Raw genomic sequence first — 20,639 nt, 5'->3', positions numbered from 1 at the left:
CAAACTCCCGTCTTTTGCAATTGCATTGATTATCGTCAACAAGTGCAAAGTTTCCGTTGACCTGAAGAGTTACACTACTGCGTTAGTGTTGGTCTTACAAAATCCATTGTACACTTTATTCTGTATAAATTCTCAGAATGATATGAACATAATTTAGTTTAAAGAAGAAAAACAATGCAGTGCAGAATTCTTGGTTAATTCTTTGTTTTATATATTTGACTTTGATGAAATGTATAAGAGTACATAGCGCCAATATAATTTATATGATTTCAAAGTTTTGAGACATGTAACAACATGAAACAAAGCATCAATCAAATAGGAAGGCTAGCATCTGTTTAAAATATGCCATGATGATAATTAATGTATTTCGATTAATCAAGGGCTGCCTTTTTCTTGGAAATCTTACTGAAAAATCGAGAACACCTGTTCTGTGTTTCAGTATTGTCTCGGATTAGTAGCTTCTGATAGATGCTTTAAACTGTGTCATTTCTATTGACTTTTCCCCCAAAAAGAGACATCTGTTTTATCTGATCGAATTTTATTGTTGAAAGCGCAGATGTAATGTGAAACTGCTCGTATTTAATTCTGGTAATTGAACCATTTTGACTCTATTCTCCATTGTTTACATACTGCTATTTCGTGAGTTTCCATATTTTATTCGAGATCCATATAGATTTTCACACACACACAGTGGATGGCGTAGAAAGAAAGAGCCAAGGTTATTTTTGTGATCACATGAAATATTAAATAAGTTGCACTTGGATCTGATAAAAGCCCAATGGAGCGTCGAATGGCGCGACTTGTGCAAAGTGAAATTTGCGATGTGGTACAGACGAGAGACGGATTTCGCCCGTGGTGTTCATTGCTTCTGTAAATGTTACTTGCAGTACTAATAACGTTACTCGTGGAGCAGCGGATAACTGTGTGATAACACCTATCTTCTGGCCGTGTGCCTTCATGTTTACACTTCTAAATATACCTACATGCATATTATCTGTTCTGTTGCTCTCTAATATTTGCAAGGATTTTGAACGAGAGCCGTGGTCAGTTGTGCTGCAAATAGCTTATCATAAGAAAGAGAGAAGTCATTTTCGTGGAATGCAACTCCAGATGTGAGGGGGAAAATTTACGTCGTGGCATAAGAGGGGAACACGATGGCTGCCACACTATGTGGGGAGAAACGACTCCTTTACGGGTCTACGGCTTTTACATTATTAGCATTTTTGTTTCAAATTATTGCAGTTGCGACAACTAACTGGGTGCATATTGAGTTTCATTCTACAATAGTTCAAAATACTACAGGGACAGATGTGTACATAAAAGGATTTACAGGGGGTCTTTTCCGAGTTTGTGAGGAGGGGTACACCTTAAGCTCAGACGGACAGCGGAAAGACCGTGAGTATTAATAGAATGTAAAATAACGAGTTATTCTTGACCATTATAGACAACAGATATGTTGCTGATTTGACCAAAATTGGAAATGTTTGATTGATGTTCTATTAAAACACAATCAATTTCAGATTTCAGAGATGAAAAATATCCTTGTTTGATCACATATACGACACGATTCAGTGTCTTCTTGGTTTTCAGTAACCTTCTAATGTTTTTGTTGGCTGTATCTTGAGAAGATCTGATATCGAGGAACCATAAAGTCGTGCACAGCAGTATATCTTTCTCTCTTTATGACCATTATCGGCCGTGGAAACGTCCATTATCTATCTGTGGAGAAGTACCAAACGCGAATTAACACGTGTCGGAAAATGTGTATATGTGTCATGCATGTGTCTTCCAATTTACAAAGCAGCTACTGATAATGTGTGCTTGTTGATGTGTGTATTTGCTTGTCCCTTCTTTATTGTGAGTTGTATAAAAGAATACAAAACCCAAAGGCAAAAATTTACGCCATGTAAAAATCTCTCGAGGTAGTGAAGATAGTAATTATGATAAAACGTTTTAACTGATAAAATGCTCTGAACTCATAAACTAATTCCAATACCTCGGCGGTTGACCTTGTAGAGACCTTTGTTTTGCAGTTCTTCGTATTATTCAGTGTTTTTATGAAGTTTATTTCCACATCAAAACTGACGTTCGGTTCTGTTCCCTAAGGAAATTTACCGCCGTGATGACTGTGAACATTAGTTCCTGTATTTTCATTTCGAATGAAAATTTTCTCGTCTTCGAAATCGAAGATATGATTCTGTCATATCTAATAGAAGACATTATATGAACTCAATCTATCCAGGATGAAATTGGATTGGAAGGAGAATCATTTTTATCATATTAGTTCCATTGCTTTGAAAAATCAATAAAACTCAAAATCCGCTTAGCAGGTTTAAAAGGGAAATCCAATATATTGTTTCTTTATGTAAAGTGTCCTGGAATTGAATTCCAGAAATGTTGTCAAAGACATCCATGCATTGTCTCAAATAATTGCATTTTATCAGACACAAGTTCTTAAGTACATTGTAAAAATTCAAAAGCCAACTGTGGGGAAAATGCAACATTGCTATATGTATTAAAGAACCATGATGCTTAGATCCGCGCCCTTGTTGAGTCGTTTGCTTTTGTCAGTAGTCACACGTTTAAGTTGTTCTCCCACATACTAGAGGTTCTTCAGACAGACAGCTTTGTGTAGAAACAACATTTTTACGGAACGCTGAATCAGAACCGCTAGTTCCCGTACACCTGCCATTCTTGTATGCGGATACCCTTAGTTTTGATTATATTCAATTGAACCATTTCATTATCTGCGCTTAAATGCCAATATGGTATTAAATAGAACTAGTAGAACTAGAATTTGATATTGAAATATATATGTCATATCGTTTATCACTACAAAGATATAAGTTTGATAAAGTAATTTAAATTTGTTTTCACGATCAAAAACCATCCGATTTTCAAGAGAAGAGCAATAACCATTATTATTATATCTCTATTAAGAATACTCAAATTTGATTGGCTTGTTAGAAGGCTTTTAAACTCAAGAATGACTCCAAAAAGTACCGTTTACAGCAATAATGACCTAGGAATCATTGCACGTGGGGTATAATGACCGGTCAATAAAATTAATGACCGCTAAAAATGACCTGTTAATCCAAATTCCATTCAAATTAAAAAAAAATATGCATACAGTAATGATTGTACATTACAAAAATTGCCGTTATAAAAATATGTATAGTATTTTTAGGATACGGAACACGATTGGCCTTTAGATGCGTCATAACATTTATCGTTTTCATTGAAATTAACTTTCGTTACAATTCAACGAACGCAGACTCGGCTCTCTTGTACAGTAAAAGTCTGCACCAGATTGTCATTGTAGTCGGGAATGGTATCTGTGAATTTATAAAAATGCAATGTTACTGACAATCACAGAGTGTTTTAATAAATCGGCGTTGCAAAAACTTACAAGACTAGCAGCCGAAAAGTAAACAACTTCACTAGCGAATCCCGATCCCGATGAAACACTGATAACAGTTCGTAGGTCTTATACATGTAATTGATTATTTTTAGTAATTAAGCTTACAAAAATTGCCTTAACTTATATCGGTATAATAAAACAATTGATTACCCCTTATGAGTTCAACATGGTAAAATAAGGACCCTCGACCTGGCCCACTCGCTGACCTGACCTGACCTCGGCCGCTACGCGGCCTCGGTCAGGTCAGGTCACCTCGTGGGCCAGGTCTCGGGTCCTTATTTTACCATGTTGACCGCATAAGGGGTAATTAATTGTATATTAAGCAAACATATAATCATGTCTCAGTTTTCTATTATATGACCTTGTTCTTCCATATATTTGGCAAAGTAATTCACTCTAAGCTTAAAGTCATAATTGCATTTACTAGTAGTTTTTTTAAAATTTTTAACAAAATGACCCCCCCCCCCAAAAAAAAATAAAAAGAAAAGAAAAAGGAAAGAAAAGAAAAAAAGAAAACAGACTTTAAATTTCTGTAATAATTAGTCTGGATAGTCTTGAAGAATGAAGAACATTGTTGAAATTGCATGAGTCTGTACATGATCACGAAAACAATTTTTATTCAAACTGGCAGCAAAATATGTTCACTCAAAGCAAGCGTATTAAACATATATTTCAGATATAAACTCTCGTGTTTTCCAGCTATATTCCATATGATTTTTTCTACAAAAGATTTAATTATTGATAAATTAAAACCAAACGTGTTTTTTCTAATCGTAAAATTTTCACTATTTTAAATGATTTGGTTCAGTCCTAGCTGAACAACAACCATATACTAGTACTTGTAATAGTGTTTTTCTGGAAAATGTCCTTTCCTCTCTTACATAATCAATTTAATTATTATGGTTCGTTATTTCAAACAGTTCAATGGTAAGCGCCACGATAAAGTTATATATTATAAACTAAAAATCGAACCATCAAATCTATTGTAGTTATTGTTATAATGAAATAATGGCAGCTTTAAATAAAATATGTCTGGACAAGGGTGGTCAACCATCTGATTTGAGTTATGTGTGTACAATCGATTAACTTTTCCACTAGTTTCCAATGTGTTCCCAATCAAAGAATACAAAATATAACAATATGGTGAATGATGACCGAGCAATCAAAATGTTTTGCCAGGATAATCGCCTGGATCTCAAATCGATAAATAAAATTACCGATGAGAGAAAAAGTAAACTAGTGGAACTCTGGTCACGTGATGTCAAAAAGCCTGCTTCTCTCTCTCTCTCTCTCTCTCTCTCTCAAATACATACCAGGTCAAAGAGATAGAAAGGGGTTTCATTTAATCAAAACATCCAGGGCAAGATTCCAAACAGACGTTCACCTTACCACAGAATTTTTTGCTGTTATGTAAACAGACTCTGGGCTACAGTTGACGTATTTTCGCCAGTAAATTAAAATTAATGCAGTCAATCACATACATTTGACATTTATCGATCCTTCATCCTGTCTTGTCCATGTGAACTTTAAGCTACTGATTGAAAATTCCCTGACAGGAAGGAAAATAAATGTGAGATTACTTTCCCACTTTCCAATAAGATAGCAAGTAGAAAATGATACTTTCTCATCTTCAAATGTTCACACAAGTAGATAATACAACTTTCACAGGTACAAGGCTGTATAGACTCTGTCATGTTACACTCAAAAAGTATAGACTGTTTGATGTATGCAGATGATATAGTAATTTTTTCATCAACACCCGAAGGACTACAGCAAAAGCTAAATTCTTTAGAAAAGTATTGTGATGATTGGGGTATGAAAGTAAATTCTAATAAAACGAAAATTATTATATTTAACAAAGTTGGGAGAACAATCAAACATAAATTTCACTACAAAAATTTCAATATTGAATGTGTATCTAGTTATAAATACCTAGGCATCTATTTCACAGCCTCGGGGACTTTCTCTATGGCAAAAAATGAGTTATACAAAAAGGGACTCAAAGCTTTTTTCAAGTTACGAAAAGACTTTCTTAGCTTAAATCCTGGGATATCCACTAGCCTCAATGTCTTTGATCACATAATTAAGCCTATATAAATTTAAGGCTCAGAAATATGGGAATATTTAATGTTAATAATTCAAAAATAAAGCAATCTAATCAAATATTGATGCAACTATGCTATAAAAACTTTACAGGAGAAAATTTACACATCAAGTTAAACTATACTAGGTTTGAATAGGAAAAGTACGAACCATGCCTCTCTTTCAGAATTAGGTAGATATCCTTTGCATTATGATATTATCAACATGTTACTTAAATATTGCTACAGATTAGAAAATTTAAATTCAGATTTCCCTTTACTAAAAGATGCATTTATATGTAGTAAGGAACTTCATTTCGCCCAAAAAACAACTTGGTACTCCTCAATAGAAAAATTACTAAAAATTCTTGATATCCCAAACATAATGTCCTATACTGAGAGTAATTTTATGAATTCATTAAAACAATCCATGAATAAAAAATACTCACTTGATTGGCAGCACTCAAATGAAACACTAAAGGAGGGCAAACTTGTCACTTATTTATTTCTGAAGAACAATTTTAGATTGGAAAAATATCTAATTTTATTAAAGCCTGAATACAGAAAACCAATATGTAGATTACGTGTATCAGCGCACAGACTTTTCATAGAATTAGGCAGATATAATAACACACCCAGATCAGAAAGAATATGTAAAAATTGTACGCTTAATCAAATTGAAGATGAAGAACATTTCCTTATTCACTGTAGCAAATTTACAAAGGAAAGAGAAGACCTATTAAACCTGATCTCATCTAAAGTAAAACATTTTACAGAATTGCCTGATAAACAAAAATTATTCTGGATTCTAAATTGCGAAGAACTAGATATACTAAACTCTCTTGGAAGATTTTTACAAAAAACATTACCATAATTTTTTTTTTAATTATTATTATTAATTATGTAAAAGTATGATACTTTCAAGTATATGGTTTAGTAATGAATGCATATATATATGATGTACTATATATATACCTATAAAACAAGTCTTATGTTCATATGAAATATTTTGGGTATTCCCCTACTTGTATGTCTTTTCTATCAATCAAGCAATTCTTTCCCTCTTATGTATATGTATATTGTATTTCGTATGTATGATCATAATCATTATATACAATTTAACAATGTACTTTCTTTTTGCCCCATGAGGGCCCTTAATTGGTCAATAAACGAATTGAATTGAATTGAATTGGTACTTGTGGACAAGACAACCCCCTTCTCCCTCCCTTGATGTACATCCTGTAACTATTTGATTTCTTTAATAAATTATTTTTATAAGATAATTTTATCTACAGTGTATACAAGGTATTTCATATGAAAAGTCAGGAAAATGTCTAAAGCAATAACCTGGCATTTCATTAAAAACGTACATTGTATAAATGTACCGTACGTTTTACAGACTGAATTAATTTTATTTGGGATTTTTCCCTCAGAATTTTAATTAATAGGAAGCAACTCCATTTAAATTTTGTACAAAATTTTAACAGATGGAGATGTACTGTTATTTCGAGCTTGCCGGAAAGTTAGAGAAGAAAATAGTATTTAAACTTGGTGCTCAGAACTCTTAAAAGTATTGTTCTTTCCCCCTCAATATTGAAATAACATTGAATTAAAGATTGCTTAAACTTTCCGTTTACCCGATCATGATAAGGAGCACGCGGCGGGTGTGACCGGTCGACAGGGGATTCTTACTCCTCTATGGCACCTGATCCCTCCTCTGATGTTTTTTAGATGTCCGTGTTTGCTCTGCTCCTGATTTGTATTGTTTAAATGTACTATGAGTTGAATTCTGTTCGTAATCTCTATATTTCATTAATCCAGAGACATAAATAGCAGAGATTCGCAACCCCGCCATTAACATGTTTGTTTACTAAACTGTTATTTATGTCTGCTTAAACAACAGTGATGCCATTGTCGACATTCTGAACTGAGAGGTTACCCCCCCCCCCCTTCCCCCATTGCAGCACTGTCTTCTTATTAAGAAATAATGCATTAAGCAAAATAAGCCTAAGTCGATTTCGTGGTAATACTTGGAAGATCCCTTGAAATAACTTCTCCCTTGTACGCTTTACAGGAATTACCGAAATTAAATTTAATGAAAAATTTCATCGTGAATTAAAAATGTCCGTTGACTTCCAAAATCGTGTCAAATACTGGTATGTTTCAAGTTATAGGTATGTTTCCAATCTGACTAATATGTGTTTGGAAATAATGGAACTTAAATGATGAATGATATTTTCGTTCAAGAAAATTAAAAAAGATATTTGCCAGTGTCAAAAATAAGGTGGAAGCGCTCACATTATGAGGGGCATCCTATTATAGTATAGACAGGTAGACCCAGAGAGGATCATTTTAGGCTTAAAAAAAAAACAAACAAACAAAAAACAAAACAAAAACAACAACAAAACAAACAAACAAACAAAAAACACAAAGATTTGAAATACCACTTAAGATATGCATTACTATTCACGAACTTGTGTACTTTTTAAGAAGTCTTTTTTAAGCGTGTGATATGTTGATTTTCAAAATTATTAATAGTACTGATCTTAACCTTTGTAAAGAAACCAAAGGAAAGAACATTCATGACTGCTGTAGTAATTTATATTTTAAATAAGCTGCTATTAGTGTGTATGATTATCTTTTTGACACATGGCTTTATTACAAGTCAATTTCTTTGTGACGTCGGCCAAAAATACTTTCATCTGTTAGAGTCAGTTACCATGGTTACATCGCTTTTTATATGAGTAATGCAGAATAAAATCAATACCTGGAATAATAAATAAATATGGATGACTTTTGTATTTTATCTTTCTTTGTTAATTATTTATACGTTTTATGAAGAATAGTAAGAAATATGTCAAGTTGACGTCGAGGGTGGAAAATGGCACGAAACGATCTTGAAATATTATACATAAACGATAATGATTTATAGAAATACTGTATTAATTTGAAATGCCTTTGTTTTCGAAACAGAATAGATATTTGTACAGGTGTAAAATACGTTTATTCCACTATCTTGGGAGAAAAATATTTTTTTGAACCAATCTTGTAGATTTCAAGATATCATAATCTATACACGTTCAGACTTTCCGTCTTCAAACTCATGATACTTTGGTTAGAGGCTAAGTATATTCGTACCAAGATTCATTCTAGCACTTTTGGTTGGTGTTGTTATATTGTAGATGAAGAGTGTACATCACATAAATTTTTCCCAGAAGAACACGAGCTAAAGAAAGATACAAAGACAGATATCCAACTCGTAGGTAAGAAATTGCATGGATTTGAGAGTACACATGTAATTATTTCTGGCAACATGCCGCACCTTGTCACTCCCTGACTAGTGTTGTGTTCTGCTGAAGTTGTGAATTGCAAAATCTTAGTATCTTGAGAAGATGCCTTTGAGGTACATTGCTAAAGTTCAATATACTTGTATCTGTCACGAGCGTTTTCCAGTTTAAACATTAGGAATATTTTGTTACTGGTATATACCATTAAAGACATCGGTAAAGCAAATAGTGTTTATATGCTCACTAAATTGGGAATCTATAATATGATATTAATGCAGATGAATCAATTTGATTTCTATTTACATTACTGTTAATTCAAACAGTTGTTACAAATCTACAGTACTTGAAACAGATTTCTCCATTTCAGTGCAATTAGGGTAAATCAATTACTTACTGTAGCAATTTCAGATCCATTATCCAGGTAACTTTAAAATTTAATAAGCATACTTCTTCAAAGAGGAAAAAAGAGAGAGAAAGAAAGAAAAATCTTTCTGATGTATTTTGCTAAATATACAAATTCTGAAATCAAAGATGAACATTACGCATTATGAATTTGATTTTTACAGTGTATATACTAATGGTCACAGAGTCAATACCGTAATATATATATTCATGATTTAAATTTTAATTTGCAGAGTGAAGTTTTTTTTGGTGAATTTTCCATCTGTAATGTTCCATTTTTAAATTTAATATTCATTTCTGTTGACAGATTACATGAGGACGGGGTCAGCTTTTGCAATCATATCCCTGTTAATTATGTTGCTCGGGCATATGTTTGCGTTCTATACGCTCAGAAGACCACGATATATTGTAAAACGCCTTACCTCTCTAATGCATTTTATGACAGGTAAGTTCAATGTATATCTCACTGCAAGGCAAAACGTATGGCTAGAAGGTACTTAAGTAAGTAAATAGGAGACGTTTTTGTTTAAATGGATACTACATTTTTTTCAAGTAAATTGGCTATTTTTCTTAATCATATTTTACCATTAGACTAATTTTTTAGCTCACCTAAGCCAAAGGCTCAAGTGAGCTTTTTTCTGATCAAGATTTGTCCGTTATCTGTCTTTGCTGTTGTAACCTTTTTACATTTTTATCTTCACCAATAACACTGGGCTAATTTCAACCAAACTTGGCACAGAGTATCCTTGGGTAAAGGGATTCAAATTTGTTCAAATGAAGGACTACACTTTCTTATAAAGGGACCTTGATTAGTCATATTTATTTGGAGGCATTCTCAGGTAGTACAGATTCAAGTTTGTTCAAATCAATACCCCCAAGGGATCGGGCTACAATTGGCGATCAAAGTTTTACATGGTGATGAAGAACAAGAAGGGCATAGTAACTCAGGTAAGCGTTGTGGCCCATAGGCCTCTTGTTTAATTAGACATTAGACAAACTAGTAATACATGCACACATGTATCCATGAGAATTAGAAGATGTGGAAAGCATTATTGTTATAAGTGCGTGTTTTCGCATTCTCATAACTAGTTTTTTTCAGTTAGTATAAGATAGGGGCGTTCTGTGAAAAATTGTTAATTTTATTTTTAATGAACATCCTTTTTAGAAGCCTTGTAAATATGGGCTTTGTTATCGATTTGTCCGACAATTTAATTTCTTTTTGTGAGACAAAACGCTAATCCATATCAAATATTCTATTAATATTTCACTAATTCCTGGTGCATGTAAAGGTTTCTGTGGATTTTTTGGTCCCCACTCGATTATAACTTTGCTGTCATTTTTATTTCAATTATACGCTGACATCTCTTAAAAAGAACCATCTTCCAGTTTTCAGTATATCGATTAGGTAAATATTTGAGTTGAAATTTTGTTTTGACTCTGCTACGGTTTAAATCAAAGGGTTAAAAAAAATTGATTCTCCGACATGATATTTTATTTTACCGAAATAAATTAATTGAAGAAATTCAGTGTTATCATGTTTTATATCTTTTTATACGTCCTTCTATGAAGGAACGTATTATGGTATGGCAATCATGCTGTTCGTCTGTCTGTCTTGTTTGTGTCCCGCTCATAACTTTAATAATATAAAGTCTATAGAATCATCAAACTTTGTCAGCTGTTGCATGTTAGGTAGAAAGTGTGTCGGATTTAAAACTTAGGTCTGTTGACCTTTAAAAAAAAATACGACCAAATATGGCAAAACCCTGTCTGGCTCATAACTTTAAAATTATCTGGATAAATGATGTTTAGTAAAAAGTGGGTTACGGCCCCTACATTAAGGTCTTTGTGACTTTTTAGCCGGGCTTATTGCTCAAAGAGCAATTGCCGGCTATTGTCAGCCTGTTCAATGCAGAAAGTGTTGACCCCATAGTCGCCAAATTAAAGTTACGTGTAAAAATATAGTACTTACTCTCAACCACTTTTGAGATAATACAAATGCTAAATAAAGCAACAAAAATGAAACGAAGTTTTATCTATACAAATAAACATCAGTAGTAATGACTTTGAAAACTTCAGTCCAAAGTCAAACACCATAGTTCATCTGCGTAATGTTTTTTTTTATAGTCAATGTTGTCGTAGCCTAGTTCTCTACAAAGACGGAGAAAAGCAGGAGAGGGAACCAGATACATTCGACGGTGCCATGTTAACTCTGACCCTGATAAATTCGGACTGTGGTTTTAGGTCCCAAAACTAATTGGTTTATCATTTATTTTGATATTTTGAAATAAATTTTTCATAAGATTTTTAACAATTATTTTCAAATAAGATGTCATTGAACCCTTATTTTTATTATTATTATTATTTTTATAATTGTTTGTACATATTCTTCCAATGTCTGCAGAGCTCATTATTTAGCTGTTAATACAATGTACAGGTATGGCTCATGTAAAAAAAAAAGAATCAGCTTTGTAAATAAGCCCGGCTCTCTGTACTCCTGAGTACTTTGATAATTAAGATGATATGGCAAAACCCTGTATTGCTCATAACTGGAAAACTATTTGGCCTAACATCAAACTTGGACAGAGAATGCATCTTAAATAGAAAGTGTGTAGTACCCTACATTAAGGACACTGTGACCTTTAATTAAGATGATACGGCCAAATTTTGCAAAACCCTGTCCGGTTCAAATTAGAAAACTATTTGGCTTAGAATCATCAAATTTCGTCAGATAATGTAGCTTAAGCAGATGTCACACCTTTCATTAAGGTCACTGTAACCTGTAATTCAGATGCCATATATATATAGAATAATGTTTTAAGGGAGGTAATTCATTCAAAGGTAAGCGTAATGCAATAATCTTTCAAAAATGATACACCAAGAAATACACATCTATTCATGATATACAGCTATACAACAATTTATAAAACAATTATTTTGCTTCTTACAATAATGACATAAATATGCAATAGTGATATACTACGAGTAACTTGTTCATCACACAGCAGATAGAGTAATTCCATTTGTCCCATGAGAGGAATTATGATCGAAGATAAAGTTTCTCAAGTTCAGTTAGACATTTGATATGAGACAGAAACTGTATCTGTCATGTTAAAGATCAATTACTGAGTATATTGTAAGAAGGCTACTTTGATCATTTCTGTAGAAGCATCTCTGATCAAGCAGGTGCGATCCATACTGTATCTCTTGGGTACTGGGCAAAAGATTTAGAGACCTCTTAATTGCAATTGATAGCATTTGTCAAATTAAAATAGTTCTTTATGGCCAGCCTCTTGCTTTCAAAATTATTTTCATATTATGTTTTTTAAACAAGATAGTTTGATATTGTATAATACCAGGGTATACATTTCTTAAGTTTCCCAACCACCAAATGCGCAGTATTTCGAAAAAATAGATTACACAATCATCTAAACTCTTTATCCTTACCTGGATTTGACCTTGGAGTTTGGCGCAATTTTACAAAATTTTAAGCAACATTAAACTTTGCCATAACTTTTAAACAAAAGCTGGGGCTTTCATATTCCATAATTATATTCCTTGTGACAAGACCTTTCCTTGGATACCAACAATTCTGACCCTTTGACCTTGGAGTTTGATCTACTTTTGAAAAACTTTAACCTTGGCCATAACCTTTGAATATTTGGTGCTGGGGCTTTCATACTTCACAAGTATATTCCTTGTGACAAGGCCTTTCTTTGGGTACCAACAACTTTTACCCGTTGACCTTGACCTTTGAGTTTGACCTACTTTTGAAAAACTTTTACCTTTGCCTTAACTTTTGAACAATTGGAGCTAGGGCTTTCATACTTCACATGTGTATTCCTTGTGACAAGACCTTTTTTGAATACCAACAAATTTGACCCTTTGACCTTGAAGTTTGACCTACTTTTGAAAAACCTTAACCTTGGTCATAACTTTTGAACGGTTGATGTTACATTTTAGGACTTTCATATTTCACATGTGTATTCCTTGTGACAAAACTTTCCTTTTGATACCAACAATTTCGACCCATTAGCCTTGATTTTTGACTTACTTTTGTAAAACTTTAACCTTCTCCATATCTTTTCAATGGTTGGTGCTATGGCTTTCATATTTCACAGGTATATTCCTTGAGACAAAACCTTACTTTTGGTGCCAACATTTATGATCTCTTGACCTGGAGTTTGAATTGCATTTGAGAAAGTTTAGCCTTCGCTATAAGCTGTCATACAGAGGAATCAGTGTTTGACAAACACATCTTGTTTGACTTGAAAAGACACATAAAAGAAAGTAAAATCTTCATTGAAATCATATTTTCTTTCCAGACCAAACGGTTGAAATTTAAAATATCACAGTCATTATTTGAAGCCTTCCTACATGAAAGGTTGTTACGCTAAAAACAGTAATCGTGGATGCAAAAACAATCCATATACATGTATAAGCTTTACATTATATGTGTTATACAGTATAATTAGGAAAATTACCAAAATTACTTTCTGGTCAGTATGTTACAATAGCGATTGTTTGATGGAAATTTTTCTTTCAAGGGGAGTAAGGAACCAATTTCGCCCCACTTTGAATATATGGATACGTATGACTTTCAAAACTTGTTAATTTTAAATTATTGAGAAATCGAGAGAGAAAATGTTTATTTGTTTATTTTCCACGGCCGCCATTTTGCGTAATGTATTATGGCCAGGTACAGTACATCAGCTAAATATGTACACCTGCAACAGCCTAGGTAGTTGCTATTACAAATAGTGTTCCCTTCTAGTTGGTGGCTACTAAACTCTAAATGTACAGGACGCCAGAATAGCGAATAAAAACATAAACAGTTGCAAAAATGCTCGAAAACTGCAAAATATTCAAAGTTTGAATGAAAAGTGTATTTTGTAATGATAATAAAATAACAACTACAGGATGGATATCAAAATACTCAGTCCTCATAAAATTTCTGAAATTTTCCTAAAATTATCTAAGCAATGGAGAAATGGTGTGCAGTTTATTCATGAGAATGCTTCCACGTGGTTTACTTCATTAATATTCATAAGATTCTGCATAAACTCGAAATTCCATGTTTTAAAATTTTTATTTTAAAACCTGCAAGTCCGTTTCGTTTTGTTTTGTTTTTTCTGCAAGCCTTCGTCATAGTTACATGGGTTGAACTTTTTGTGATTTAAAACAATTTACAACTCATGATACCGTTTTTTTTTTTAAATAATAAGTAGGCCACACTGATGCAAGAAATTGACGTTTTCAAAATAAAACGGTGGTCGTAACTCTTCACGAAATGATATATCATCTGTATTTTATAAAATAGGCTTTCTCCTGCACCTATTAATCGATAGAAGAACTTTGTCAACTTGCAATTAACACTTACATTTCATCATCAAAAATGGTAAAGACACCAAACCTGTGCTTTCCTTCAATAAAACATAATACTGTCGTTTCGAATTTTCAAATCAAGACGGCGGTCGCAACTTTCACTTTGATCATTCTCTATCCAGAGTTGTACATGTTTCCGCTACGCTCACAACACCGGTAATGATATTAAGAAAAATCAAACCATCGGCGGAAGAACTTTATCCGAAATAGTATATAAAAATTGCAATTTTTGTACTTTCTCTATATAAACCTTTATGGAATCTGCCGCCATTATATGCAAATGAGCAGAATGAATACAATTTCTCCATATAGCGGCAGGGCTGTGTAAAATTCAGTAAATTTACTAAAAGGAATACTCCGTCCCTCTTGCCCTCTCTTCATTGGCCTAGATGAATCATTAATTGTCATGTTTTTTTTTTCTTACAGCTGCATGTGTTTTGGTAGAAAACGAAGTTTTCATACGGAAAATAGCATATGCACAGGAGAACCTTCCCGATCGCATTCCGGCTGATGCAGAAACAGCTTATGGGTTTTCCTTTGTTTTGTCATGGATTTCGTTTGCTGTATACGTTATAGCTGGTGCTATCTTCCTTTTCACCTCTCACAAAAGAAAGGCAGAGATGGCAGACGCTATTGACGAGTTTGCAGAGGAAGACGAACCAGTTGTCATTAGGCGTTGACGTAATTCTCCCGATAAAGTCGCATCCGCTACACCCTAAAAATCGAGTGGAATCGTATATCCTTTTCAAAAAGTGATACGAAATATCCATTGACCCTTGACCTGGAAAATGGCCGCTAGTGTTTTCCCTACGAATCCAAGATCTCATACCAGATCATTTGGTGATTTTTGCATTCCACTGGATATCCCGAAAAGCTCCAGCAAACGTTGAAGCGTCACGTAATATGAAAAAAGGAGGGAAATGCTCATTTCCGGAATGACATTTTTTCTATAATTTTTATCATTAGCTCTTTTTTTTTTTTAAATTTTTCTTTATTTTTTAACGTTTTTACTTGCTCACCTTTGAATCGATTATTAAATGTGATTTTTTTCAATATTTTTTATTTCCGATTTTATAAGAGGTAAAGGAAACACCTTTTTGTATTCTGTGTTAAAGCTTCTTAGAATATAATGTGTTGCAGATGCACTCGCTGTATGGAAATAAGATCTAGTGTTTCATCGGGGAAAAAACCTATTGCCTTTAAATTCCAAAAATATTACTTATAACTGTATCCTCGAGGAACTATTTTGGAAGTTTTAAGCATTCAACAAAAACAAGGTATTGATGAGAGCAATTAAACTGATTTTTTAATAAATACAGTTTTACTTCAAAGGTTCCCATAATACATTAAAGTATCAAAATATTGTTCAAATAATAAATAACAAATATTTTTCCTACAATATATGACAATTTTTTAGGCATGTACAAATGAATGAGGTACCTAGATCAGTGGTATGATGCTTTTCAAAAGATTATACCCTGATAAGTTCAACACCAAACTTACGAATAATATAGAAATTATAAAAATAAACAAAGGAACACATTTATAGAATATTTCAACAGTAATATGTTGGATTATTTTTTTTTACATGTACTTTATAGTGATGAATATAATTATCATCCTTATGGAGTAAAACTGCAAATAGGTTCAGTGGATACATAGTTCAGAGCTAAGGCATAAACTCTGACTAAAGCTTAAATACTTGCAGACAAAATAGACCTCTTTTTAACCTTCGCAGATTGTTTTGAAATACATGTATACGTTTACACTGTAACTATCTATTTACTGTAAATTTACGTACTGTCTAAATGCAAATTTATGTCCCTTAAAAATATACACAGAACACATAAAATGAACTTTATGGAGTCCCCTAAAGTTTTACTATTCTTTTATCATCATATGACGATCAAATGCATGTAACCTTTTTGTAAAGACATTGAACTTTTGTCCCACAACGTACATGACGTTATATATTTTTCTTATATACAAAATATAGCCCACCACCACCACAACCAAATAAATCACAAAGTACACATTGCCACCATCCTGAGTTTTTCAAGGTTATAGTCACATCAACTTTTTAGCTCATCTGAGCTGAAAGCTCGAGTGAGCTTTTCTGATCACCAGTTGTCCGGCATCCGTCCGTCTGTCTGTCCGTCCGCGTGTTAACTTTTCACATTGTCGACTTCTCATGAATCATTAGGCCAATTAAAATCAAAATTGGTACAAAGCATCCTTGGGTAGAGGGATTCTAAATTGTTCAAATAAAAGGCAAAGTCCTCATACCAATGAGAGATAATCAAGAAAAGGCAAAAATAGAGTGTTTAAATCATTAAAAACTCTTCTTTCAAGAACAACTGGGACAGAAGAGATGAAACGTATGTAGAAGCTTTCTGAGGTTGTATAGATTTTAAATTCTTCAAAATATTTCAAATCATGGCTCCCGGGGGGTAGGGTGGGCCAGGATAGGGGGTCAAATTTTTGCACGGAACTTAATAAGATTTATTTTTAAAATCTTCTAAAGAAAAACAATAGAACCATTAATTTGCAGTCATTCTAAAGTTGTATGGATTTATTTTTTTCTCTCAAATTATGAATACTGGTCTCTGGGGCCATAAAACTTAGACGAGTTCACTTTTGATCTCGGTCTCACTTTTACCAAAGGAATTAATAGTAGAAAAGTGAGACTAGATCAAAAGTGAGCTCATCTAAGTTTTATGGCCCCGGAGTCAGGTTAGAGTTGAATAGAATCAGGATCAAATTGTATTTAATGCATGCATGCATACAAAGTGCAAAGCTACATGTACGTTAGTCTTATTGATACTTAATTAAAGCATGTGTCGATTCAGAGACCTTGGATTTAGGATGGGGCCATAATATGAATTCACAATTTTTCATGGGAATATAAAAAATCTTACAAAAACTTCTGAAGATCAGAAAGGCTTAAGTAAATCAGGTGAGCGCTGTGGTCCATGGACCTCCTGTTTCGTCTGAAACAAGATTAATGGTATCCCAGTCTTTTGGGGTTTAATTAATTATGGAGAGTTCAAGATAGCGTCGATGTGTACTTGTGATTTATTAGGTAGATTATATTTTTTTTTATATAAAAGAAAAGATTTTGTCCAGATTTAAGTTTTGATTGCGTACATCCAACGAATTCTATTCGAATACTAAGTATTTTAACTTATTTTTTTTAAATTATAATTTTTTTTTATTTATTAAAGTTATTCGAACAATGTCAATTCTAAATATGTTTTCTTTCGGATTTTTTTAAAATTTTGTAACACTTACTGTGATCGACTATGTTATAACAAAAACTTTACACACATTGATCAACTCTGATCTCGGTACAAACTATAAGTAGGACTGCAGATTCCTAACAAGAGTTCTCAATCGTTTCAGTGGATATATTCAATCGTGGAATATTCGATATTTGACTAATTTTGCGGCAATAAACTGAAACATTTTTAAATAATACCACATATTAAATTTGAGGCAATATTATGAAATAATATGAAATATTTTTAAATAATACCACATTTTTCTTCTGTACATGTATATGTTATTAAAAAATATATATATTCGAGTGCATAGTGCACACAGTGGTCCGCTTTTCTAGTTGTCCCAAGTATATTTTTTTAAATTTTCCCTTCTAAAAATCTTTAAAATCTCATGCGTGATTTTATTAATACTTTACACATGTATGGACTTTATTTTTTTCTTTTCTCTTATACATAAATATTATGTTTTCGTGTTTTACAAGGTTCCTTAGAAGTCGGATCATTTTTGTATTGCAAAACTGATTTCACAAATTATTAAATTGTCATCCTCGAATTAAACCATGAACCATTAAATTGTCAACATTTTGTTTATACAAAAACACAGGAAGTTAAAAAATTATTGTATTTCCTCGTTGGAGGTTGAATTAAACCCTTTGAATTCCAAACATGGAATAAATTAAAGATAAGAAGCAAGTTTGAAGGGGATGGTATTTTATTTTGAATATGCACTGTTACCATTGTAAATAGTTGTTACTATTCCAAAATGTACATAAATGTATTTTATATTTTTTCACTTTTCTAAACTTTTATTAATTTAGTGCATCAAAATGTCCACGTTAACATAAGTAAGAATAGCCGTAAAAGTGTATACTTGTGTATATTTGTCCGCCTTAGGAAGGTTAACAATGTAAAGAAGACTAGGATAATTTTTGAAAACTATAATCATTATACTTTTAACAAAAATTTACTTTAGTTAAAGTTATAGTTGTAAAAGTTACCTATGCTTCACTTAGTCCGATACTTTGATGTAGTGGGATACTTTAAGACTTTACTATGATACTTTTATTTACTATGAAACCCAAGAACCTTTTTTAAAATGAGATTTAGAGTCTTGACATTTCTTAAGGCACTTATCAATGTAAATTTTATTGTTGTTATTTGAATATACAAAAATATTTTTTTAAAATGTAAGTAAGAATTGGAGATGAAATATAACTGTATGAAACTCGTAGTAAAATATTTTGATTTCCTATGATACTTTAATTTAATATAGTAAAAACTTTGATACTATAGTAAGGGATAGTTAACTATAGTAAACTAGAGTTTACTAAGTAGTATTTTTGGTAGGGTTGTGATCAATTCTCCTCGAACGTTAAACAGTTAATTAGACATTTTGAAATGTATGTGTCTTTTCACAATTTAACATTCATTATTTTCAATAAAAATACACTAACAAGTTTGGACTGAACTTTTTTAACTACTGAATCAAATAAAGTCACTCACGGACCACCACAGCTTTGTTATATATATTTCTTTTTGAAATTACATTGTTCTGTGTTGCTAAGAACTTTTAATACAGAAGTTGTAATGCCAAGACGGATGGCAGTCAATTCCGTAGATATGGTACATGTAGTATGCTATTGAGTACGCAAGACATTGTCTGCGCTCATAATCGTTCAGTGTCCTTTGGACTAACTGTATGGAATATGCAGGGGGGTCTATGATTTGGGGTTATGATAATGGTGGGGGGGGGGGGGGTGAATAGGCTTTAAGTTGCCCTCAATCCTCCACTCAACCCCTTCCCTCAATGGATCCAAGACGAAGTCCCTGAAAGGTCCTGGTTATTTTCATTTTGGAGGGGGAAAACATTGCAAGAAAAACGTAATGTACGTGTACAATTATGGCGACTATAATTATGACTTTTTCCCAATTACTTCTAAATACCATCAATGTCAGATACTAATTCATGTCGTATGTCATTTGAAATATGGAATATCTTTACAAGAGTTTCACTGTAGTAATTATAAAAATGATATGTCAAGTTTGAAAAACAACAAATGCAGATTAAATTCATAACTTTAAAGCTTTATATTCCATTGGACTAAATCTGAATCTGTATTATTATATCGATAATATGAAAATTGACTAGGTTTTAAAAATAATATACCGACATTTAATTCAAATACATGCATATTGTTAATAAATAAAATGACACATGTAGAAAAATAGCAATGAAAATAACCAGAATTGTTTCTTGGTTGATAGTTTTATAGAGGAAAAGAATGACAAAATTATTTACTTTTACATTTCATAGAATTTTACAAAATTTATATTTTTAGTAACCATTCATCAAACTCTTTAAGAGATTATCAAACATTATGAACCATGGTATGGTCTACTTCTGCCAAGTTTTTGGTTTTGTTATGGTCACAAAAAAAGAAGAAATATTTATGAAATTCTGTCGAAAATGATTCTTCAAGCAGTTTTGATTAAAGGATGTATTCATTGTAACTAAAGAATTGACCTAAAGGAGAGAACAATTTTCCGGAAGAAAAAAAATCACATTTCAATATCAGTGATCATTAGTTAGTTCCTACCGTACACATGTCTAAATTTTTCATATTTGCATTTTGAACCTAAAATTAATTATTTGCAATTTTATAAATGACATTCAAAGTTGGCTAAAGCAGCGTTTCCCCCGTTTCAGCACCGATTTTTGCATGAATATAGGCCTCATAGGCGTCTGAACCGGGGGGGGGGGCTTAGCCCCCCACTTTTCAATGTT

General features: G+C 32.6%; 1 protein-coding gene across 1 annotated transcript; it reads left to right on the top strand.

Annotated features, from left to right (window-relative positions):
* Positions 1-722: 722 nt before the first annotated feature.
* LOC133206305 (uncharacterized) lies at positions 723-19,366 on the top strand. The gene is made up of 4 exons (XM_061342260.1): positions 723-1,395; positions 8,685-8,765; positions 9,499-9,636; positions 15,000-19,366. Exons 1-4 carry the CDS (start codon positions 1,155-1,157, stop codon positions 15,251-15,253), a joined length of 714 nt encoding a protein of 237 aa, XP_061198244.1. The 5' UTR covers positions 723-1,154; the 3' UTR covers positions 15,254-19,366.
* Positions 19,367-20,639: the final 1,273 nt, after the last annotated feature.

Source organism: Saccostrea echinata, unplaced genomic scaffold (genome assembly GCF_033153115.1).
Source record: "Saccostrea echinata isolate AGI-Se365-2 ecotype Australia unplaced genomic scaffold, CSIRO_AGI_Sech_v1 ptg000002l, whole genome shotgun sequence".
NCBI classification, from domain to species: Eukaryota; Metazoa; Mollusca; class Bivalvia; order Ostreida; family Ostreidae; genus Saccostrea; species Saccostrea echinata.
The sequence above is the reverse complement of the archived record's forward strand: the minus strand, read 5'-3'. Positions and strand labels throughout refer to the sequence as shown.